General features: G+C 41.8%; 1 protein-coding gene across 3 annotated transcripts in view; it reads left to right on the plus strand.

Moving 5' to 3' along the window:
- Positions 1-24,707, plus strand: part of gtf2ird1 (GTF2I repeat domain containing 1) — a 39,637-nt gene that overhangs the window by 598 nt on the left and 14,332 nt on the right. For 2 of the 3 annotated variants that reach the window (XM_021617642.2, XM_021617641.2), the window contains exons 2-18: positions 6,038-6,170; positions 7,169-7,310; positions 7,648-7,824; positions 8,080-8,263; positions 10,033-10,364; positions 10,695-10,790; positions 12,747-12,830; positions 13,191-13,374; positions 14,197-14,222; positions 14,692-14,818; positions 15,159-15,202; positions 15,613-15,693; positions 16,296-16,415; positions 18,469-18,516; positions 21,819-21,896; positions 22,180-22,363; positions 22,954-23,015. In XM_021617642.2, coding sequence (XP_021473317.1) covers positions 6,045-6,170; positions 7,169-7,310; positions 7,648-7,824; positions 8,080-8,263; positions 10,033-10,364; positions 10,695-10,790; positions 12,747-12,830; positions 13,191-13,374; positions 14,197-14,222; positions 14,692-14,818; positions 15,159-15,202; positions 15,613-15,693; positions 16,296-16,415; positions 18,469-18,516; positions 21,819-21,896; positions 22,180-22,363; positions 22,954-23,015 — 2,095 coding nt within the window. In that variant the 5' untranslated portion in view covers positions 6,038-6,044. The remainder of the gene's footprint in view (positions 1-6,037; positions 6,171-7,168; positions 7,311-7,647; positions 7,825-8,079; positions 8,264-10,032; positions 10,365-10,694; positions 10,791-12,746; positions 12,831-13,190; positions 13,375-14,196; positions 14,223-14,691; positions 14,819-15,158; positions 15,203-15,612; positions 15,694-16,295; positions 16,416-18,468; positions 18,517-21,818; positions 21,897-22,179; positions 22,364-22,953; positions 23,016-24,707) is intronic. The other variant, XM_021617643.2, reaches the window with a different exon arrangement.

Genomic DNA, 24,707 nt, shown 5'->3' on the forward strand with positions numbered 1-24,707 from the left:
AACGTTACATCGTTATATTCGCAGCGAGCCAACTGCAACTAAATTCTGCACACTGATACGAGAAGTCTTGTTTTGGCGTGCGCATCGTTGGATAAATGTAGCTATATTGATAGCCAACATTATCAAGAAAGAAAGGTAGCTAGATAATATAGCTAGCCAGCCCTCCGGTCGTGTTTTTGTTGCCTGCAGATGGCACATTACAGTTTGAGGATACATTAAGACCTTATTCAAGACCACGTCAACCATTTTACTTTGGTGGTAGCTTGCTAGTTTAGTTAGCTACAGTAACTAGTTAATTAAATTACTCAGCAGCGAGCGTTTTGTTCAATCATGTCAATATTTTCTAGCTAGCTAACGGTAGTTAGCCAGACCACATTCATTGTTGGTTGAACAACGCTTTCACAACTGTCTTGCTCAATTTTGTCAAATATATTTATTTCATCTGTGGCAGTTTGGTCTTCCCTATCTCATTTAGCTAGCTAACGTGACTCTTGCGTTCTACTTTTCTGTAACATTGGCTAGTTAGCTACAGTCAGGATCCAAACCTCCCCAATGAATGTAGCTAGCTAATCTGGAGTTGGGCGTGTAGCTGATTGTCATGTCATGAACACATCACTGAAGTTCACCTGAAACAAGCTTCACATGCAGTTTACCTAAGAGCCACATCCTAATGCATGCAAGGTCTTCTGACATTACCTGAGACGTGTGTAAAGGCAGCTAGCTACAGTAGCCAATCCCCATGCTGTCTCAGTAAATGTTTCAAGCGGTAACTCCATATAGCCTACTCATTCTCCAGTAACGTTAGGTGATAGGAAGGTAGCTAGCTAGGAGCTTGAACAAATACAATTAAAATTGCTCGCTAAAATTAAAAAAATAGAATTTTTGTGGATCTTGTGCCTTTTATTTCTTCGCAATCCAGGGATGGAAGGTGTTGCTGAACTCTTATGCCACAACAATTTACGGCAAATCGAGAAAATGTAAATATTCTTATTAAACTGCTTTTTTCATCTTCATTCTTGGTAGTTAATGCCAAAGCAGCCCATTTAATGCCACAACACTTCTGGCAGCTACTCACCCCAACTATAGTGACACATTTTCATTGAATCTAATGAGCTGCTTTAACATTAGCTATAGCCTAGCATGCTGACAGAAAAGTTTAATAAAAAACTAGCCCTATTTCAATCTTCTCCGTTTGCCGTAAATTGTTGTGGGATTATTAGGAGTACAACATCACCTTCTATTCCTGGATTGAAGCACGTTTTTAAACCATTTCAATACAGTTGAAGTACCCTAAGGTGCAATTGCAAATATGGGCATAAGGACATTTCAACCCAGAAGGAGAGCATATCTTCTGGACAAACTGTTTTGGCTAGATCTTCACCCCGCGCCAGGTTGTCACTTCCAATAATTAGCCTAAACTCTGCAACAAAGTAACTGTGATTTTAAACGTATTTTGTGAAAGCCACAGGTCCATTTCAATTATTAGGACTTTATCTTTCCTATTTTTGAATGATCCCAATATTTTATTTCACCTGATGTTTTCCCTAGCTAGCTGAATTGCAGGCGTACTTGCTGTCATTTATCTAGATTGACACGTGGTTGTGGGTTTTCATTCCACCCTTGTACTTGATTGATTAATTAAGGTCACTAATTAGGAAGGAACTCCCCTCACCTAGTTGTTTAGGTCTTAATTGAAAGGAAAAACCCAAATCCCGCAGACACTCAGCCCTCCGTGGAATGAGTTTGACACCCCTGGCTATGTCTAGGCTCTAGGTCGTTCCATGTAGTTGAACTATTCCAGAACTAGTTGGATCTCCCAACCAGAGGAGATGTTCTCATGGCTCTGCCTATCCCACAACGCCGGCATAATAGCCTAGTTGATGTATGTATACAGCTAAGTAGGTCTACAACCTCTGGGATCATGCCTGGCATGCCCAGAGTTCAATACAATTAAAAGTAAATGATCAGCACCGAGCCCAACGATTTAGATGGAGTTGTGGTCTTCAAAAGGTCTGTGACCGGAATGGCTTTTTAAGGGATATTAGCAAAGTATTGTATATCAATGGCAGCAAGCACCACAAGCCTCTTAGTGCAAAATCAGCTCAGAAAACCATGATACCCCTTCTTCTGAGAACATTGTAGCCTATTATCTCTGGCTAAATACTGCTTGGGCAATTATTCAACAAGTAAAGGATAAGCTCTGCCCCCTGCAGCCTGGAGAGGTTTGCATGGCATGAAGAAAATAAAATTGCCGGCTTCCTCGGGGGAGACTCAAATGGGTTAGGATTTAGGATGTCATTAGCTGGAGCATTTAAGGATGGCAGCCAGAACAGAGTTGTATCATTTTAAGATCAGGGTGTACTCACATACCAGGGAAGTGTTCGGAAGTGTAGCTATACTGTTTCTTTTATTTCTTTCTTTCTAGTTAATTTTACAATTAAGGAACAGGCAACACATTTTAAGTACTGTAGCCTGTTGGTATCATTGCATTTTAGGTCTATGTTTAGCCTACAGTCTGAAATTACTGGCCGTAAGTAGAGAGATAAACTAATATTGCAACCAGTTTAATATATTTGTTTTAACCTTGCCAGTAGTCAAAGTTTGCAATGTTTGTGTGTGTGTGTATATAAAATAAACTCAGCAAAAAAATAAATGTCCCTTTCTCAGGACCCTGTTTTTCAAAGATAATTAGTAAAAATCCAAATAGCTTCACAGATCTTCATTGTAAAGGGTTTAAACACTGTTTCCCATGCTTGTTCAATGAACCATAAACAATTAATGAACATGCACCTGTGGAACGCTCGTTAAGACACTAACAGGTTACAGATGGTAGGCAATTAAGGTCACATTTATGAAAACTTAGGACACTAAAGAGGCCTTTCTACTGACTCTGAAAAACACTAAAAGAAAGATGCCCAGGGTCCCTGCTCATCTGCATGAAGTGCCTTAGGCATGCTGCAAGGAGGCATGAGGAATGCAGATGTGGCCAGGGCAATAAATTGCAATGTCCGTACTGTGAGATACCTAAGACAGTGCTACAGGGAGACAGGATGGACAGCTGATCGTCCTCGCAGTGGCAGACCACGTGTAACAACACCTGCACAGGACATCCGGACATCACACCTGTGGGACAGGTACAGGATGGCAACAACAACTGCCCTTGTTACACCAGGAATGCACAGTCCCTCCATCAGTGCTCAGACTGTCTGCAATAGGCTGAGATAGGCTGGACTGAGGGCTTGTAGGCCAGTTGTAAGGCAGGTCCTCACCAGACATCACCGGCAACAACGTCGCCTAAGGGTACAACCCCACCGTCGCTGGACCAGACATGACTAGCAAAAAGTGCTCTTCACTGACAAGTCGCGGTTTTGTCTCACCAGGGATGATGGTCGGATTCACGTTTTTCGTCGGAGGAATGAGCGTTACGCCGAGGCCTGTACTCTGGAGCGGGATCAATTTGGAGGTGGACGGTCTGTCATGGTCTGAGGCGGTGTGTCACAGCATCATCGGACTGAGCTTGTTGTCATTGCAGGCAATCTCAACGCTGTGCGTTACAGGGAAGACATCCTCCTCCCTCATGTGGTACCCTTCCTGCAGGCTCATCCTGACATGACCCTCCAGCATGACAATGCCACCAGCCATACTGCTCGTTCCGTGCGTGAATTCCTGCAAGACAGGAATGTCAGTGTTCTGCCATGGCCAGCGAAGAGCCCATATCTCAATCCCATTGAGCACATCTGGGACCTGTTGGATTGGAGAGTGAGGGCTAGGGCCATTCCCCCCCAGAAATGTCTGGGACCTTGCAGGTGCCTTGGTGGAAGAGTGGGGTAACATCTCACAGCAAGAACTCGCAAATCTAGTGCAGTCCATGAGGAGGAGATGCACTTCCGTACTTAATGCAGCTGGTGGCCACACCAGATACTGACTGTTGCTTTTGTTTTTGACCCCCCCCCCGTTGTTCAGAGACATATTATTCAATTTCCGTTAGTCACATGTCTGTGGAACTTGCTCAGTTTATGTTTCAGTTGTTGAATCTTATGTTCATACAAATATTTGCACATGTTAAGTTTGCTTCAAATAAACACAGTTGACATTGAGAGGATGTTTCTTTTTTTTGCTGAGTTCATATAGATACACACACACACACGCTACCGTTCAAAAGTTTGTGGTACTTAGAAATGTCCTTGTTTTTTAAAGAAAAGCTAAAAAAAAAAAAGAAGACCATTAAAATAACATCAAATTGATCAGAAATACAGTGTAGACATTGTTAATGTCCAGCAGCCCGGAGTCGCCTCTTCACTGTTGACGTTGAGTCTGGTGTTTTGCTGGTACTATTTAATGAAGCTGCCAGTTGAGGACTTGTGAGGCATCTGTTTCTCAAACTAGACACTCCAATGTACTTGTCCTCTTGCTCAGTTGTGCACCGGGGTCTCCCACTCCTCCTGGTCAGAGCCAGTTTGTGCTGGTCTGTGAAAGTAGTACACAAATAGGTTATTTGTGTTGACTTCCAGTAGCTAAATTGGAACTGGAACCATATTCGTTCATTTGCATTTTTCAATCTCAACATCAGTGGCTTTTGTCATTGTCTATGCTCTTTGTTTTGACATTTGTGCTTGTGACTGAGTGACATTGCATTTGAAGTATCCTAAACTCTGCCAGCCACAAAAGTCATCCTTTGAGTTCACTAGCGGTGGCTTTCTCTGGCTGCGAACAAAATGACGGTGCCCCCTTCTCTCATTTTTCGTGCCTCTTTTGCCTTAAAGATAACGAGTGGAAGAGACAAACGATTACGCCACCGAAATAGATGGAGGGGGTTCATGTTTGCTGTGGGCTCAGGGGATGCCGATTTCAGACAGGCATATTGGTGCAGCTGAGGCTATCTCTCTCTCTCTCTCTCTCTCTCTCTCTATGTCCTCCCCCAGTGTTGAGTCTGTGGTTTGGGGCTGCCTGGAGGCTAGGATAATAGCTCCCAGTGTCTGAAGAGATTAAAGGCCAGAGCTGCATTGTTCAAATGCCTCGAGATTAGTTTCCAAGGAGACGGATTGCAGTTGCCATGAGAACGCAGGGTCTGGAATTAGGATTGCGATTTTATTATTTTTATGCCCCACTCTTTCCAGCCCTCTTTTATTTACCCTATCTTTCCTTGACTTTGTCTTGACACGGAGTGTGTAGTGGCCAGCTGACATGTTTGTGATGAAAATGTTAGGTTACTCCCTTGCAAATAGGCTAATTACGAGTTTGCTCCTACTCGGCCATCTATTTCCAAATTACATTGAAATTAGACCCAATGGGGGGGCAAACATAATTTCTTTGCCAAGAGTACCGTCTAAGGAGAGCAAGTTAAGGATGAAGGGATTCAAATAAATAATCTGAGCTAGCTTTAATTGGCTGACAAAGGCTTATCGTAATTAGGTACTTTCACGTGTGTGACGGATTTGGGCATTAGCATAACATGCAGGGTATTACCGTCACTTTTAAAGCCTCTTAATGAGAAGAAACCTCCCCCCTCCAACCCAACAACATCCCTTCCCCCCTCCAACTGCCATGTTTCATCACAATTCAAAATGCAGCCTGACCATGTTGTCAGAATCAAACAAAATTGGTTACTTGTTGTTTTATTGAAGCAATGAATGGCAGTGACACCTTATTCCCTCCAGATCAATGTCATGTGCATTTGGTTACTGCTCATTCATTTGTAGGCTTCAGCTATCTTAAATGGCAGGACATGCCTTTGTCTATCAAGCATAACCAATTTACTTTGACCACGTATACACATCCTCCTTGTTGTCATACTCAGACCAAGCTCCAGGGTGAAGTTTCCCCTCCCCAATCTTTACCTTAACCATCAGTGTGGAAAATGCAAAACTGACCCAAGATCAATGTCAGGGGACAACTTCACCCTACTCCCAGAAGTGACTGGTGGAATGCAGATGAGACCCCATACACATTTATTGAATTTACACAGACACACACAAATGACCGTTTCGCTTAATCTTCTTGATTACTCAACTTTGCTCTCTGTTTTGTGTCCCCTAAGTGGAGGAATGGCGCAGATGAGGAAGTCAGGATGTGATGGGATAAGAACTAACTCCCGGGCTGAGCTGCGGGTCCCACAGGTGTCAGCCAGACAGGAGATCCTCACCAGCCTAGTGTCTGCGTTGGACTCAGTGGTATGACCAGTCACACACACACACACACATTATTAATCTGGCCATGGAAAACCATATGAAAGACTGATTAGTCAGTCTTATTTTGTTGACGTCTTATTTCGATGACTCTTTACAGAAACAAATTGACCTTAGAAAACATCGTGAAGTGAACCACTGATGAAGCCGGAAGAAGAGTAGTTGAATAGATGGGTTAGCTGACAACGTCACGAAAACGATTCGCATGCTTCAATGGGCAGAAGTCTTTGTGTTGTTGTGATTCTGAATGGCCAGATAGCTAGCAACAATGACAAGAAGCTGCAATGTGGGGAATCGTAGATGGCTCATTTCAGCTAATAGGTAAAACTGGAGTTTTTACCCTTGTAGGATGACCAGAATTAGAATTAGGGTGACTTAAATGAATGGAGGCCAGAGAAAAAAAGTGGTAAAAAGATTCTGTGTATGAATTAAGAATTACGGCTACTGGCTACCTGACAGGCTGACATTCCTGTTGAACTCATCATCTTTCTTCTCGAATCCGCAGGACATAAAACAATATTGATAAGATGGCAATCAATTTTAAGATATTTTAGTATGAGCTTTTCATATTCATTTGAAATTCCTGTTATTTTTTGGGGAGATTTCTCACCAAAACAAAGCGTATCTCTGAAATGTCAACGGAGCGCTGAGTGTGTACCGGGCTTTTTATTTTCACAGCCTTTTCCAAGTAATTCAGCTTGTATCATGCTAATTTAGCTTTTTTTCGACTCGCACATGTATTTATGTTTTCAATAAACATTGGAGAATATAGTTTACATGTCAACAATCTAAGCCTGTTTTGCCCCATAATTGCGCACTCAACGGTTTTGTTGCTAAACAACCAACCTGTGTATAGGATGATAGGCTAAATGTTTAATGGATAAGTGTACCCTGAGCTTCACAGTAGCCATAGCAAATCGTTGTTTTTATTAACTGACCATTAGGTGGATTACCTATGACCTTGTCTTTAACCTGTGTTCCAGTGCACAGCCATGTCAAAGCTCAACGCCGAGGTAGCTTGCATCACCGTGCACGAGGACAGCGTGATCACCGTGGGAACAGAGAAGGGAAGAGTCTTCCTCAACTCACGGAGGGAAATACAAACAGACTTCCACAAGTTTTGCAGTGAGTGTTCCCTGTGTAGTGGGCAAAAAAAGGTGAATCAGGTTAACGATTAGGTTCGATTTTTCACTTGGATCAAAAATGCAACTACATTTTGCTCACAGATCCTACTGTTGTCTTGGAGCTGAACAGTTTTTATCTGAGTCTATTAAGGTTTTGAATTAAATAAGTAAGATGATCTTTAGTTTTACATGTTTTGTCATTTAGTAGATGCTCTTATCCAGAGCATTACTTCTTCTAAAGCAAGTGAGATCCAGAATAGACCTTCCTTGTGTGAAACTTACAGGGTGAAAAGTAGAAATATAATCCCTTCAGTTTCTCATGCTTGACTCTTTTTCAGAGATGCCCTGTCTACAAGGGCTGACCACAGTGAATGCCCATGTCAATGTCCAGGAAAATGAATCATGCAAGCTTGGCAAAGAGGGCGGGCACGGCAAACAGAGGGCCTCAACAGACGCCCACTCTAACATCTTTGTCTTGAGAAAAATGGTGGAAGAAGTATTCAGTGTGCTTTACAGTAAGGGCTTCAAAATACAGCACAGAACAAATATAATTTGTATAGGTCTACGCCATTTGAATTCTTTCTAATTTCTCATTTAACATTCTAATTTCAACCTTCTCATAACTGAAATCAAATTTCAGATGTGATTGAATGGAATGTTGATTTTTACAGTGTCTACGTGTCAAACAATCATTTGACATGTCCTTTTCTCATTTCTACCTTCATTAGTCATTAGTCATTTGATGCTGTATGTATGTGATGATTTGCCAGGCGAAGCCGTTGGGAAGAGTAGCCTGGTCCCTGTGCCTTATGAGTGGATCCTGAAGGACCCCAGCTCTGTGGTGGCCCACGGCCTGCCTGAGGGGATCGCCCTGAGGAAACCTGCCGAGTACGACACCAAGACCTTAATGAAGATCCTTGAGCAGAGCAACCGCATCCACTTCACTGTCAAAAGGTGACCTGACTCCATACAGTACACCATAACGTACATACAGTTGAAGTCGGAAGTTTACGTACACTTAGGTTGGAGTCATTAAAACTTGTTTTTCAACCACTCCACAAACTTCTTGTTAACAAACTATAGTTTTGGCAAGTGACACAAGTCATTTTTCCAACAACTGTTTACAGACAGATTGTTTCACTTATCATCCACTGTATCACAAGGGACCAATCTGACCAGTGGGTCAGAAACTTACATACACTAAGTTGACTATCCCTTTAAACAGCTTGGAAAATACCAGAAAATTATGTCATGGCTTTAGAAGCTTCTGATAGGCTAATTTACATCATTTGAGTCAATTTGAGGTGTACCTGTGGATGTATTTCAAGGCCTACCTTCAAACTCAGTGCCTCTTTGCTTGACCTCATGGGAAAAATGAAAAGAAATTAGCCAAGACCTTAGGAAAAAAATTGTCGCCTCCACAAGCCTGGTTCATCCTTGGGAGCAATTTCCAAACGCCTGAAGGTACCATGTTCATCTGTACAAACAATAGTACGCAAGTAGTACGCAAGTATAAACACCATGGGACCACGTAGCCGGCATACCACTCAGGAAGGAGACACATTCTGTCTCCTAGAGATGAACGTACTTTGGTGCGAAATCAATCCCAGAACAGCAAAGGACCTTGTGAAGATGCTGGAGGATACAGGTACAAAAGTATCTATATCCACAGTAAAACGAGTCCTATTTCGACATAACCTGAAAGGCCACTCAGCAAGGAAGAAGCCACTGCTCCAAAACCCCCATACAAAAGCCAGACTATGGTTTGCAACTGCACATGGGGACAAAGATCATACTTTTTGGAGAAAGGTTCCTCTGGTCTGATGAAACAAAAATAGAACTGTTTGGCCATAATGACCATCGTTATGTTTGGAGGAAAAAGGGTGAGGCTTGCAAGCCGAAGAACACCATCCCAACCGTGAAGCACGGGGGTGGCAGAATCATGTTGCAGGCGTGCTTTGCTGCAGGATGGACTGGTGCACTTCACAAAATCGATAGCATCATGAGGGAGGAAAATGATGTGGATCCTGTAGAACATTTGTGGGGAGAAACAAAAAAGCGTGGGCGAGCAAGGAGGCCTACAAACCTGACTCAGTTACACAAGCTCTGTCACGAGGAATAGGCTGAAATTCACCCAACTTATTGTGGGAAGCTTGTGGAAGACTACCCAAAACGTTTGACCCAAGTCCAACAATTTAAAGGCAGTGCTACCAAATACTAATTGAGTGTATGTAATCTTCTGACCCACTGGGAATGTGATGAAAGAAATTAAAGCTGAAATAAATCATTCTCTCTATTATTATTCTGACATTTCACATTCTTAAAATAAAGTGGAGATCCTAACTGACCCTAACACAGGGAATTTTTACTAGGATTAAATGTCAGAAATTGTGAAAAGCTGAGTTTAAATGTTTTTGGCTAAGGTGTATGTTAACTTCCGACTTCAACTGTAATCCCTTACGTTACTTGTTCCTGTGCATAAATGGCAGAAGTGTAGCAGCATAATTAGGATTGATACAGGGCTGGTCTTGTTGTTGACTTCATGGTTAGGCGATAGGAGGAGACCAGATTCGAGATTACTTTTGAACAACAGAAAGTAACTGGAGGATTTCTCTGCCAAGAATAAAGCACATTGTGACAAGTTGCTATTGGTGTGTCATAATTAGGTTTCACATGGACACACAGCTTTATCTTCTCGTGTTTCCTTCTTCATCTGTTTATAGAACAACAGCAGAGCCCTCGCGGGAGGCTAAGTCAAGCGCCGGCGACGTCAGAAACCACAACTCCTCCTCGGGCGCCATCAAGAGCCTAGCTATCCATGGCCCGGCCTCCAAGCCTGCCACCGCCGCCCAGGAAGTGTCCAACGCTTCAGTCTCAGCCAGCAACTCCATGCTCTCCAGCTTCCTGTATGGCATGCCCATGTCCTCCCAGCCACACCCCGATGGCAAGCTGGACCTCAAGCCCACATCCCTCTTCAACCTGGGTAAAGACCGCCTGGGGGCCTGGGCGGCGGGGGCGGAGAAAGGGACGGCTGCCAAGGACAGTTCCGACAATGGTAAGAGATATGTGACCCCACAGGAACAAGCTGTTAATGAGGTAGCAGTTGATCGATATCCAGGTTACTTCTGAAAAGCCCCTCACCTTTTTGAGTCACTTGTTTATGCACTAAATATTGTCTGTGATTTTATTCATTTGACAGGAGAGTGGTTACTATTCTCCCTGTCATTTTTGTGAGTGGTTGTACTACTGGCTGTCATTTCACATAACTTATTTGATAGAGAATCTGTTTTGATTATGGGATTTAGATTTTTCAAGATTTGCTCGACTCTGAAAGCATCAGTATGATGTTTATCAATGTTTAATTTCTGCCATTTTGTCTGTTCAGGTGAGTGGATAGGACTCCAAGGGGAGTTGGGCCAGACTCCTCCCAGCATCCACGTCTCCAAACGCCTCCTGTTTTCCATAGTTCATGAGAAGTCAGGTAGGCTTGAACTGGAACTAGACACAGATAGACGCACACCTGTAGGCCACAAACTCATACCCTTTTCACACTATCGTTTTGACCCAACCATCTATGCCGGGTCGGATATTTTCCATTCACATTGTTCATGGTTCCAGCAACTATGGTGGTTGTGTAACCGGTACAGCCTGGCTTGGCTCAGTGTGGCTCAGCTCATTAATGTGGAACAGGGTTCAGTTTTTAGGCAGCTCACCTCACCCCCCCCCCCTGCCAGACAATGCATATACTCTAGTTCTGGGTACAGACTCAGTCTAAGAGAATGACTTGTCACCTCACACTTATTGGCAATTTTTTCCTCTGAATCGCACAATGCAGTTCATTAAAGGGGAGGGGTATGTCAACAATCATATCAATCAACCAATGGATTTTACCCCACATTATAGACTCCTCTCCTTTGTAAGGCCACAATTCAAATGCTGCATTCCCATATGCTTCACAGCAGAGCAAATAATGCAATACTGTCATGTTGTCTGACATGATGGAGAAATTACTACTATTTCATTTTTGTAGTAACCAAAAAAGTGTGAAACAAATCAAAATATACTTTATATTTGAGATTCTTCAAATAGGCCACCATTTGCCTTGATGACAGCTTTGTACACTGTTGGCATTCTCTCAACCAGCTTCACCTGGAATGCTGGAACAGTCTAGAAGGAGTTCCCACATATGCTGAGCACTCATCCCAAACCATCTCAATTGGGTTTGAGGTCGGGGGAATTGTGGAGGCCAGGTCATCTGATGTAGCACTCCATCACTCTCCTTCTTGGTAAAATAGCCCTAACACAGCCGGGAGGTGTGTTGGGTCATTGTCCTGTTGAAAAACAAATGATAGTCCCACACAGCCCAAACAAGATGGGATGGCGTATCACTGCAGAATGCTGTGGTAGCCATGCTGGTTAAGTGTGCCTTTGAATTCTAAATAAATCACTGACAGTGTCACCAGCAAAGCACCCACAAACCATAACACCTCCTCCTCCTTGCTTTACGGTGGGAAATACACATGCGGAGATCATCTGTTCACCCACACCACGTCTCACAAAGACACAGCGGTTGGAACAAAAAATCTCAAATTTGGACTCCAGACCGAAGGACGACAGTCACCTTGTCCTAGAGAGATTTACAGAGCCCTTATTTCAAGTGTTTCTAAAAATCCCCTTTGGGAAAAATGAATGGTGTAAAAAGTGATTGGAACCATTTCCCTGTTTGAGCGTTAGGTTTTATGGGTATTATGACTCTTGCTGTCATACTCTATACCTAATTTTGAACAGGGAATTCATTCTTGCGCCACACCCACAGGCATATTGCACCCTGACATGGCCACCAGGGTTGGGGTTAATTCCACAAATGCAATTCTAATTCAATTCCCTTACCCTGTAAATTCCATTCCAATGTTAGGTCAATTCCAAAAATGAAAATCACAATTTAATATTATCCCCAACAATTCCACAAATTCAAATGCAATTTCCTTAGGTGGTCAGGCTGATCATGTCACTGTTTAGACAGCCTAGCTATACTTGAAATATAGGAATACAAGTTGAATTTACCTAAAACAAATCATGCAGACAGTTTGTGATACTAAGTGCATTAATTCCATTAACTTGGAAATATGCAATTATTGAATTCCAATTAAATTCCAAAGAATACATTTTTTACAATTCAAATTGAATTCCAATACAAAAAGTCTAATTCCAATTAAATTCTATAACTTTAAGATTGTTGAAATTCGAATGGAATTCAACATAAATCCTCCACTTCATGAGTGAATTAAATCATTTATTTGTAAATTAAAATTGGATTTCACACCAACCCTGATGCCCACCACCTAAGCCCTATTTTGAGCCAGGAAAAAACCCTGTTAGTATACATGTGGAAAGTAGACATTTTTATGTTTACGTTATTCTCTTTTGCGCTCAACAGAAAAATGGGACTCGTTCATTCGAGAGACTGAGGACATAAACACACTGAGAGAATGTGTGCAGATCCTGTTCAACAGTCGCTATGGTGAGATGGTCAACCACTCTTTCTCAGCATGGTTTCCTATTGTAGGGCATTAGCTGATAAAAATGTTTAGGGTTTTAAAACGTTCCTGTTTCCCAGACCCATATTAAAGTTAGTCCTAGTCTCTGGGAAAATGCCCCTTATACAATTGGTCATTTTCTCAACACTTTTTTTCATGTAATTTCTTTACTATAGAATGATTGTCTTTAGTCCGTTTTCAGCTGTCATGACTGCTTATTAATCTATCCACACCCACCCATCCATCCATTAATTGATCCATTCATTACATACTTATTAAGGCAGTATTGTAGGGTCTCATGATTGATGTCCGTCACTGATTTCTGACAACTCCTGTATTTTCAGCGGAGGCCCTGGGCTTGGACCACATGGTTCCAGTGCCGTACCGGAAGATAGCCTGTGACCCAGAGGCCGTGGAGATCATCGGCATCCCAGACAACATCCCCTTCAAAAGGCCCTGCACCTACGGAGTGCCCAAACTCAAACGCATCCTGGAGGAACGCCATGGGGTCCGCTTTGTAGTCAAAAGGTAAACGATCTGAGATCCATCTGAGATTATACTGGTAAAGTCTCTCATTCTTTCCTCCAGAGATTACACTGTAGTGTATAGGGGACCCATATCAGGGCTGCATAACGCATCATACCAGGGTTTCGTGATAAGGCACTAAATGAAAAAAAACGGAGTGAAACAGGGAAGAACTACTACTACTGCAGCTGTCCAGTAAGAAACATGCCCTAATGAAAACAACCCTGTTTGAGGAGAACCACTGTTTTATGAACTACAATCACAGCATCTGTCATTTATCTAAAATGTCCTATTTGGCAAACTGATTCAACGAACGGAGAAGTGTGAACCCAGGCCATCTGTTGGTTAAATTCCCTGCCCTCCAATAGACAATGGCCCACTTACTGGTAACCACCGCATGAACCACACAGTATGGTGCCCCTTGCTCTCTGGCATATTGAGCCAACGTCTCGCTGTTGTTGAACCCATGTGATGAAATACATTTAGATTGGGGCGACACCGCCATCAACGCATCTCTCATGCATAAGGCGACATGGTCATTAATGTTAATAAAATTCCAGCAGATTGAATATTCGATTCTTATCTAAGAGTCATACACTCCTGGTGTTGTTGTTGATATGCGTTGTTGTCATTGTTGTTTATTCAAGATGGCCCAGACATGAACCCTGCAGACCGTGTAGAGATGTCTGTTTGATCTTGTTCCCCTGTTGACATGTCCACTGTTGTTCACCAACAGTTTACTACAGGGGCCCTTTCTACTTGACTGTGACCAATGTCAATAATCACAGTGATTAACAATAACGACCATCTCTGTTCTCATTCCAGAATGTTTGACGAAAGGATTTTCACAGGTAAGACTTCAGCAATTCAGCACGAGGGGGTGTGGTATATGGCCAATATACCACCGCTAAGGGCTGTTCTTATGCACGACGCAAAGCGGAGTGCCTGGATACAGCCGTTAGCCGTGGTATATTGGCCATATACCACAAACCCCATAGGTGCCGTATCGTTATTATAAACTGGTTACCAACATAATTAGAACAGTAAAAAGTCATTTTTGGTCATACCTGTGGTATACAATCTGATATACCACGGCTTTCAGCCAATAAGCAATAAGGGCTCGAACCACCCAGATTATAATGAGTATTTTCATCTTGAATTGTTGATATCTATCCAAAGAAGCCATTAGTATGCCATTTAGCAATGCCATGACCTTGTTTTTCTTTTGATATTGTGTATGTTTAGTTGTAATAGCTTGCTGTGCATCATGGATAATCTGATTGATTGATCTGATTGATTCTGTTATGTTGTGTCACAAAGCTGCTGGTAAGGTGGCCAAGGAAGAGGGCAAGCATGACATAGGCTCCACGTCCGAGGACGGTTTCCCTGACAACCTCCGGGTCCCGTTGGCTGCACTGGAGCTGGTCACCAATCCTCACAGCAGCAGGTATGTATACAACGGCTAGGCCTCAGTCAGTAATGTAGAGGGTGTAGTGACACAAGATGTTATTTGAAATCATCAGAGGAATCTGTTCCGCACCTGTCTTACCCAATCTGCGTCCAGAGATATAAAAGACAATTAGATCAGAAGACAATACAAACAACCCTTTCAACCCATTTTGATATATTGATAGATCCTTTCAGTAAATGCTGCGTGTCCATCACTTGTAATGGAAGGCCATAGCCTGATGTACCACAATAAGTGACACACCACAATTTATCTATGCCAGTTCATTTCAATGTCATAATTCGAAGTTGTGCATTCAAATGATTTGTTTTTCTTTTAGATCTACAAGCTCTTGTGTGAGTCCATTGGCTGACTTCGAAGCAGGTAAGTGACAAGGCAATGCTATGGCCTACTATAGTACTACTGTAATGCGAACCCAAGACGTGAACTCTGAGGTTGGCACTCCTTTTTATGGTAGTCTAACATCAAGAAATATGTTCCATATCCACTCTGTAACCCCTTGGGAATTGCAAATGAAAAACTTAAACCGTCTGAAACTGAACAGATCTTCCTCCCAGAATGTGTGACATTGGATTTTATAGATGCATTTCAAATGTCACTTTATGGGAGGAAGTCTGCTTATGTCCCAAATGACACCCTATTACCTATATAGTACACTACCTTTGACCAGAGCGCAATGGGCCCTGATCAAAAGTAGTGCACTATATAGCGAATAGGGTTCCATATGGGATGCCGCCTTGCCATATTAACTGTTTTTACTCTTACTCCTTTAGGGCCTTCGGGAGATTGTATTCCCTTGAAAAAGATTAAAACGGAGCCCCCAGATGGGGAAATCATCCAGGTGACTGTACCAGGTAAGTGGTGCACCTCTGTCATTATATTACATTTGAAATGGCTTTAGCTGTTAAACCAGATAAAATCTGGGGAGTCGTGAATCTTGGAAATATTTAAACGTATTTTGAGAGGTAGTAGATGCGACATGCTAGCAGGAACCCAACACCGCTGGATTTGACTGTGTGGGCTAGGACATGTGTGCATGCATGCACCTGCTGTTATCCTGACACATGTTATTTCCTCTTTACAATGACCTCTAATAATTCCCCTTGCATTGTGAGGCTGTTCCCCTCTCCCCTTACCTGCTATGTACCTAAGGTCTACTCCGTAGTCTGCCTGACCCTATACTCTCACAACTCCCCGAATTTGTCTCGACAGTTGCTTTCTGTTACCCAGCCTCTGTGCCCAGTACTCTAGCATTTTACCATAACCCAGTCTTAAACATGTTTGGCATGACAATGACAGCCGTGGAGTTGGCAAGAGCACAAATAGATCTGGGACCAGGCTGGTACTTTCTCTCCTCCTTCACGTGACTCTGTCTTGATACCTAGTAGCCTAACAACGTGCTGTCTGTCCCTAAGATACCCAGTACCCTAACAATGTGTTGTTTCTCCTCCCCCAGATGCCAGTGTTTCAGTGGAGGAGCCGAATGAGTCTCATGCTGACCCGGCTGCAGCAGCAGTGGTGGTGGTGGCCACCCCAGCCCAGGCTGCTTCTTGCCACTCTCTGGAAACCCACGCAGGTAACTGCAGCCCCGCCTTCCGTCCCAGTCCCCAGTCCCCTCCACCTCATGGTTGCATCAGGACAGCCCAGGCCCGGCGCCACCCTGGGTCCACCACCGCCAACAAGCTCTCTCCCTCTGTTAGGGAGCTAGGTTACCAGTACACGTATGAAACCACTTTTCACAGATACTCCCCTCTCCCTGTCTCCTTGTCCCCCTTTCACACTTCGTACTCCACCCAGAGTCACTAGTACCCAGTATCACCCCTTACGCCCCACCTCCCACCCACAAGAGTCTCTGCCAAACCTGTAGCACACTAAGTAAGTAATAGGCTGCCTGCTCTAGACAATTTCCATCAGTTTGATTTATAATTTTGAATCCTATTTTTGATGGTATATATTAATTGGCTTTCATCATTGGATGTGTCATTTTTGTGTCATTAGAATCTGATGGATTGTGCATATTTGAGCTGGTGTCCATAAGCAATACCTCAGATTAAACACAGATTTCACAGTCAAGCCTGTTTTCCCACAAAACATACTTAAATAAAGATTGGTCACCATCGAATCTGTTTACTGGGATTGGAACATATGACACCATTTTGCAAGACATCCAGAGCAGTTTCAGTTTTCTAGTCTAAAGGTTATTTGTAGAAACACTGCAATAGCAACTCTCAATATATTTATTTTTTAAATTGGAGCATTTACCAAACCTGGGTTTATTTTGTCCAGTTTGTGAGTATGTTTTAAATCTGGACTCTCTGTCTCAGGTTTGGTTGTATAGTATATTCACCATACACACCTTCTCGTCTCAACCCCAGCCCTTGCAGCCCAACCCTGTATAGAATTAGCCTGTTTCTCATGCTCCCTATCTCTACCAGTCCTGTGATTTGTCTAGAGTCCCTTTAAGACACCTGAACACCTAGTTTAGTACTCTGAGATAATTATGTCCCTTACCTTAGTCACCCTTCCCCAAGCCCTTATTGTAGTTTAGTAGCACGAGGTAACTAAGAACACTTGAGTACACTACATGCGATAATAATAATAATATATGCCTTTTATCCAAAGCAACTTAGGGTCATGCATGCATACATTTTACATATGGGTGGTCCCGGGAATCGAACCCACTACCCTGGCGTTACAAGCGCCATGCTCTACCACCAATTGAGCTACAAAGGACCACTCTCTTTCTTAATCTCAATTCTAAGTTGTGCTATAGCTGTAGAGATATACTAGCCTGAGTGCCAGTCTGTTTGTGCTATCATGTCAACTCCTTGTCACTTATTGTCAAAAACAAACAGATCTGGGACCAGGCTAGATTTAATATTTGAAGATTTGTAGAGAAGAGGAAAGAAAAAGAATGGTACTCAAGTGTCCACAATAACCTCTAGTCTAGATCCTTAGACATTTTGTTTGTTTCATTTTGGTTGCTTTCATGTTTTGTTAAAGTTCTCTTTTCCATCATTGATCATGAAGGAAGAATTTGCGGGTAAGTGCAGAAAATAGACACTAGATTTCAGTGTTTATTTAAATATCATGCAATGTTTTCTGCAGTATTTTGAAAGATATGTAAATTATCTTTGAGCTATTATCAATGGAGAGACACAATGAATGTGCACAATTGTCATGTAGACAGAGATGCAGATAACATCCTATCACCATGGCACATGTAAAGTCATACTTTGGCTGTTGGTATTACTCTTTTTTTTTACTCAAATAAGCTACCATATGACCTCAGAGACATGAACAGCTTGGAAATAGTGGTCATTCAGAAAAACTGAAATGTTCGGAACTTTGAAATTCACTTAAAGCCATTGAGCAAATATTGATTGTGTATTTACATGTGTTTTCTAATATTTAGCCAGATACTGTAGATATGTTTTAGCACATAAGCAACATTTACGTTTGTCTGTAGCCTAAAGAAGTGTGCTGTTTTTGCATTTAATACATGTCCTCCCAGTTTGATATTGCCGGTTTGGTTGATCGGTCAGTAGCCTGAACCGAAAGTAGTTATGTGAAACCTTTGAAACTTGTCAACCCTACTCATCTCTTTGCCCTCTTCCTTTAAACTGAAGCACTGTCACCTAAACCAGCTTCGCAAGGCCTCAGAAGATCATCTGAAGGTACAGTAGGATTGGCAACCTCTCCCTAAGATCTATCTGTTGGATTCACTGTAGGCTTACAATAGACAAAGCCTAACCTCCATTTCAAATTATTGATTTTTAAAAGGTGTTATCTGTGATTGTTACATAAATTCTTGATTAATATAATTTATATACTGAACAAAGATATAAACACAACATGTACAACTGAAATTAGAGGTTGACCGATTAATTATGGCAGATTTCAAGTTTTCATAATGATCGGTAATCTGCATTTTTGGACACCGATTGTGCCCGATTACATTACACTCCACGAGGAGACTGTGTGGCAGGCTGACTACCTGTTACACGAGTGGAGTGCAGCAAGAAGCCTAGGTAAGTTGCTAGCTAGCATTAAACTTATCTTATAAAAAACAATCAATCTTAACTAGTTAACTACACATGGTTGATGATATTACTAGTTTATCTAGCTTGTCCTGCGTTGCATATAATCAATGCAGTGCATGTTAATTTATCATCGAATCACAGCTTACTTCACCAAGCGGGTGATGATTTAACAAGCGCATTCGCGAAAAAAGCACTGTCGTTGCACCAATGTGTTCCTAAACATAAACATCAATGCCTTTCTTTAAAATCAATACACAAGTATATATTTTTAAACCTGCATATTTAGTTAATATTGCCTGCTAACAGGAATTTCTTATAACAAGGGAAATTGTGTCACTTCTCTTGCGTTCCGTGCAAGCAGGGTCAGGGTATATGCAGCAGTTTGTGCCGCCTGTTTGTTGCGAACTGTGTGAAGACCATTTCTTCCTAACAAAGACCGTAATTAATTTGCCAGAATTGTACATAATTATGACATAACATTGAAGGTTGTGCAATGTAACAGCAATATTTAGACTTAGGGATGCCTCCCGTTAGATAAAATACGAAACGGTTCTGTATTTCACTGAAAGAATAAATGTTTTGTTTTCAAAATTATAGTTTCCGGATTTGACCATATTAATGACCTAACGCTCGTATTTCTGTGTGTTATTATGTTAAGTCTATGATTTGATATTTGATAGAGCAGTCTGGGTGAGCGGTGGTAAGCAGCAGCAGGCTCGTAAGCATTCATTCAAACAGCACTTTTGTGCATTTGCAAGCAGCTCTTCGCTGTGCTTCAAGCATTGAGCTGTTTATGACTTCAAGCCTATCAACTCCCGAGATTAGGCTGGTGTAACCGATGTGAAATGGCTAGCTAGTTAGCGGGCTGCGCGCTAATAGCGTTTCGATCGGTGACGTCACTCACTCTGAGACCTTGAAGTAGTTGTTCCCCTTGCTCTGCTCTGCTTTTGTGGAGCGATGGGTAACGATGCTTCGAGGGTGGCTGTTGTCGATGTGTCCCTGGTTTGAGCCCAGGTAGGGGCGAGGAGAGAGACGGAAGCTATGCTGTTACAATGGCAATACTAAAGTGCCTATAAGAACATCCAATAGTCAATGGTATAGAGAAAAATAGTCCTATAATTCCTATGATAACTTCTTACCTGGGAATATTGAAGACTCGTGTTAAAAGGAACCACCAGCTTTCACATGTTCTGAGCAAGGAACTTAAACGTTAGCTTTTTTACATGGCACATATTGCACTTTTACTTTCTTCTCCAACACTTTGTTTTTGCATTATTTAAACCAAATTGAACATGTTTCATTATTTATTTGAGACTAAATAGATTTTATTGATGTATTATATTAAATTAAAATAAGTGTTCATTCTGTATTGTTGTAATTGTCATTATTACAAATATATTTATATAAAAATCAGCCGATTAATCGGTATCAGCTTTTTTTGGTCCTCCAATAATTGGAATCGGTATCGGCGTTGAAAAATCATAATCGATCGACCTCTAGCTGAAATAAAAGATCCCAGAAATGTTCCATGCACACCAAAAGCTTATTTCTCTAAAATGTTGTGCACAAATTAGTTTACATCCCTGTTAGTGAGCATTTCTCCTTTGTAAAGATAGTTAATCTACCTGACAGGTGTGGCATTACAAGAAGCTGATTAAACAGCATAATCCTTACACAGGTGCACCTTGTGCTGGAGACAATTAAAGGCCACTCTAAAATGTGCAGTTTTGTCACGCAACACAATGCCACAGATATCTCAAGTTTTGAAGGAGCGTGCAATTGGCATGCTGACTGCAGGAATGTCCACCAGAGCTGTCGCCAGAGAATTGAATGTTCATTTTTCTACCATAAACCGCCTCCAACCTTGTTTTAGAGAATTTGGCAGTACGTCCAACCGGCAGACCAAGTGTAACCACGCCAAACCAGGATCTCCACATCCGGCTTCTTCACCTGCGGGATCATCTGAGACCAGCCAATACGGAAGAATTTCTGCACAAGCTGTCAGAAACCGTCTCAGGGAAGCTCATATGCGTGCTTGTCGTACTCACCAGGGTCTTAACCAACTTAATTGGGCAAATGGTCACATTCAATGGCACTGGCACACTGGTAAAGTGTGCTCTTCACACTGAATCCTGGTTTCAACTATACTGGGCAGATGTCAGACAGCGTGTATGGTGTTGTGTGGCCTTAGTTGTTTGCTGATATCAACATTGTGAACAGAGTGCCCCATGGTGGCAGTTGGGTTATGGTATGGGCAGACATAAGCTACGGACAACGAACACAATTGCATTTTGTCAATGGCAATTTGAATGCACAGATATACCGTTACGAGATCCTGAGGCCCATTGTTCCACTGCCATCACCTCATGTTTCAGCATGATAATGCACGGCCCCATGTCACCAGTATCTGTACACAATTCCTGAAATCAGAAAATGTCCCAGTTCTTCCATGGCCTGCATACTTACCAGACATGTCATCCATTGAGCATGTTTGGGATGCTTTGTACCGACGTGTATGATAGCGTGTTCCACAGGCCGCAATCAACAGCCTGAACAACTCAATGCGAAGGAAATGTGTCATGCTGCATGAGGAAAATGGTGGTCACACCAAATACTGATTGGTTTTCTGATCCACGCCCCTACTTAAAAACAAAGGTATCTGTGACCAACAGATGCATATCTGTATTCTCAGTCATGTGTAATCCATAGATTAGCGCCTAATGAATTTTTCAATTGACTGATTTCCTTAAATTAATTGTAGTAAATTGAAATTGTTGCATGTTGTGTTTATATTTTTGTTCAGAGTAAATGCCTCATTAGCTTAGTTCAACTGTTTATTCAGACTGATTCAGACACATTCACTAATCGTGTTCTTTCTTTCAGCTCTGAATAAAACCCACTTAAACATTTCTCTTCATTTTCATTTTTCCTGACAGGAAATATCGCTGAGGACATAGGTGAAATGATCCTCCAGCTTCGGAGGCAGGTGGAAAGCATATTCAGCACTAAGTACGGTAAGTTACTCAATGCACTTACTTGCACGCTCAATGTTCAGACTGGCCAAGCAAGAGAAACTGACTCGAGCACTAAATCATAAATTACACCGACTTAGTGAAATGTTTCTACACAGACACGTTATTTCCTAGTGTTTTTAAGGTGTCACAGAGAAAACAATGATTCTTCTAAAAATCTATTTGACTGTCCTGGGAATAGTTAAGTACTGAGCAACATCTTTTGCATAAAATAATTCACCTGTATTCCTACCTCCATTTTCCATCCCACCATTTCTTTCTGTAGCCGAGGCGCTTGGACTACTTGAACCTGCGAAGGTGCCCTACTCCAAGTTTCAGATGTACCCTGAGGAGCTGTGTGTCACAGGGCTACCGGAGGGTGTGGCTTTCCGCAGACCCAACTGTTTCGGAGCGGCCAAGCTGCGCAAGATCCTGGCCGTTGGCAGTCAGATTCAGTTTGTCATCAAAAGGTCAGAGATCATACATTGTCACATAGGGGAAAGAACCTTCGCAAGTCATTCAAGGATTGCATCCCAATAATCTCTCCTTTCTCCGATAGCTTGCACTTGTCCACGTCCCTTCATTGATTTGAAGGGAATGGACTGGTATATGGAAACCCTTAAGCCAATGCCTACACCAATCCAATGCTTTTACATTTGTGGGGAGTAGTGAACGAGTGTACACTTTAGGAGGAAGGAGGGATCATTGTGACTCGCCCATGGTCTTGGTCACGTTCCAGGCTGACTACGTTCCAGGCTGACTACATTGCTGACATTGTATTACATCAACCAGCGGTTGCATCATCAACTACGCAGTCGGCATCAGACTGGTATATAATATGATGTGGTTATCTGATATGTTCAACACCTGTCCAGGCGTTGTGAGATATGGAAGGCATCTAACGTGTAGTCAGCCTGGAACATGGCCCTAGTCTGCGAATTGTTGTTGTATGAAGAGGATATAGGTGAAATGTTGTATATGTTGGTGCAGGAATAAAGGACAACAGGTTACACTTTTTTTATGATGTTCGAACCATGTTTTGTTGTGGTTTCCTATCCAGGCCAGAACTTTTAACGGATCAAGTCAAGCTAGAGACGCCTCCTTTCCCGGCCTGTGATTCAGGTGAATACATCTTCATTCTAAATGCCAGCTGATTTAATAATTATATCACAGTTAATATAATTATTTACTATTAAAAATAGTAAGTTTACAAACTAAATTAGTTAAATGTCAGTTCATTCCTGAATTGACTGAGAGTAAATGAGCCAAGCCCTCCTATTTGATTTGATTTGATAAGGATATATTTTAGTCCTAATTTGGACTAATCTTCCAAGAGTCGTTAAAATACAATTTATAATACGATTACATTTTCACATGTAACACACTGTTACAAACAAACATAATACACTGACATATTGACCCGATAAATACTCTTAACAGTCTGAAATTATACATTGATTCCTTCATCTACCATAGTTCTGCACAACCTTTCAATGTATTATATTTAAATGCTTCTAAAGTATTGTTTTAATTTATATATTGAAAGGTGTCTGGTTTGCTCAGATAAAAAAGTATACCATTTCTTTATTACTCTGAATCTCAATGTTATTTAGCCTATTTTCTCTTTTCTGTCTGTATAACACATGTGGACAGGTGGACAATTCCTAGTTTTTACTTAATGTCTGTCTCTTACCAACGGAATACTGTTTTAAATGGTGTACATTGTGAAATAAAACAAGCATGTTTTTTCAATGATCTTGTTGATAGATGACCAACCAAGAGCATTGTGCATGACTACAACAGAATAACCATATCTCCAACTTAAAACAGTCCTTGCTGCTTTGTTCTGTGCAATCTGCAGCCTCCCAATTTCACTTGCTGATACATTCCCCTACACCACAGAACAGTAGTTCACCTGACTCCCAATCAATGCTTGGGTTGTTTGCTTAAGATTCTTTCCCTGTAAATATTTAGCTATCCTTCTGATCATGCATGCATGCATTTTCTTTTTTTACATAGATGAGTTATGTGAGACGAACATGATAAACAGTTGTCGAGCTGCACCCCTAGTAGTTTGGTTTCTGACACTTCCCCAATTTTACGCCCCCCATACTTAATTCTATTCCATGCTGTGTTGGCCTTTTCCTGGTGGAACAGACCAACATAACCTTGGTTTTCAAAACAAGTTTGTTCAGGCAAACCCACTCCCTGATATTTCCCAGATCTACTTGTAAAGCTTGCTGTACCTGTTGAACCAATTGTCTTGCTGTATAAATTGTAGCATCAAATATAGTAGCTTGAGTTTCAGATAAGGCATAAGGAAGTAAAGAAGGGGCCCAAGGCAGCTGCCCTGCGGTATTCCACAGTTTAAAGCATGAGTTGAAGAAAACGACCCATTGATATAGGTGGACTGTTTCCTGTCAGTTAGATATGACTGTACCCAATTCAATGCTGCCTCCTTAAACCCATAATGCAATCATTTTGTCTAAATGATTTAATTAGCCACTGAATCAAATGCTGCACAAAATCTAAAAATAGTAAACAGTCATGTTGCCAACCAATGCAGTGGTAGTGGAATGGTTTTTGCGATAAGCATGTTGATTGGCTGTGATCAGATCATTATTTTCCATATTTGTCTACTCAAAATACCCTCCAATGTCTTACTTAGGGAGGGAGTAGACTGATTGGTTGACTATTGGCAGGAATGGGTTCTTTGCTGTCTTTTGGGATTGGACGCATGCTTCTATACATTTGGAAATGTCCCCTTTTCTTTTAAATTGTACACCCTTTTTCTCCCCTTTCTCCCCTATTTCT

This window comes from Oncorhynchus mykiss, chromosome 10, assembly GCF_013265735.2.
Source record: "Oncorhynchus mykiss isolate Arlee chromosome 10, USDA_OmykA_1.1, whole genome shotgun sequence".
In the NCBI taxonomy this organism is placed as follows: domain Eukaryota; kingdom Metazoa; phylum Chordata; class Actinopteri; order Salmoniformes; family Salmonidae; genus Oncorhynchus; species Oncorhynchus mykiss.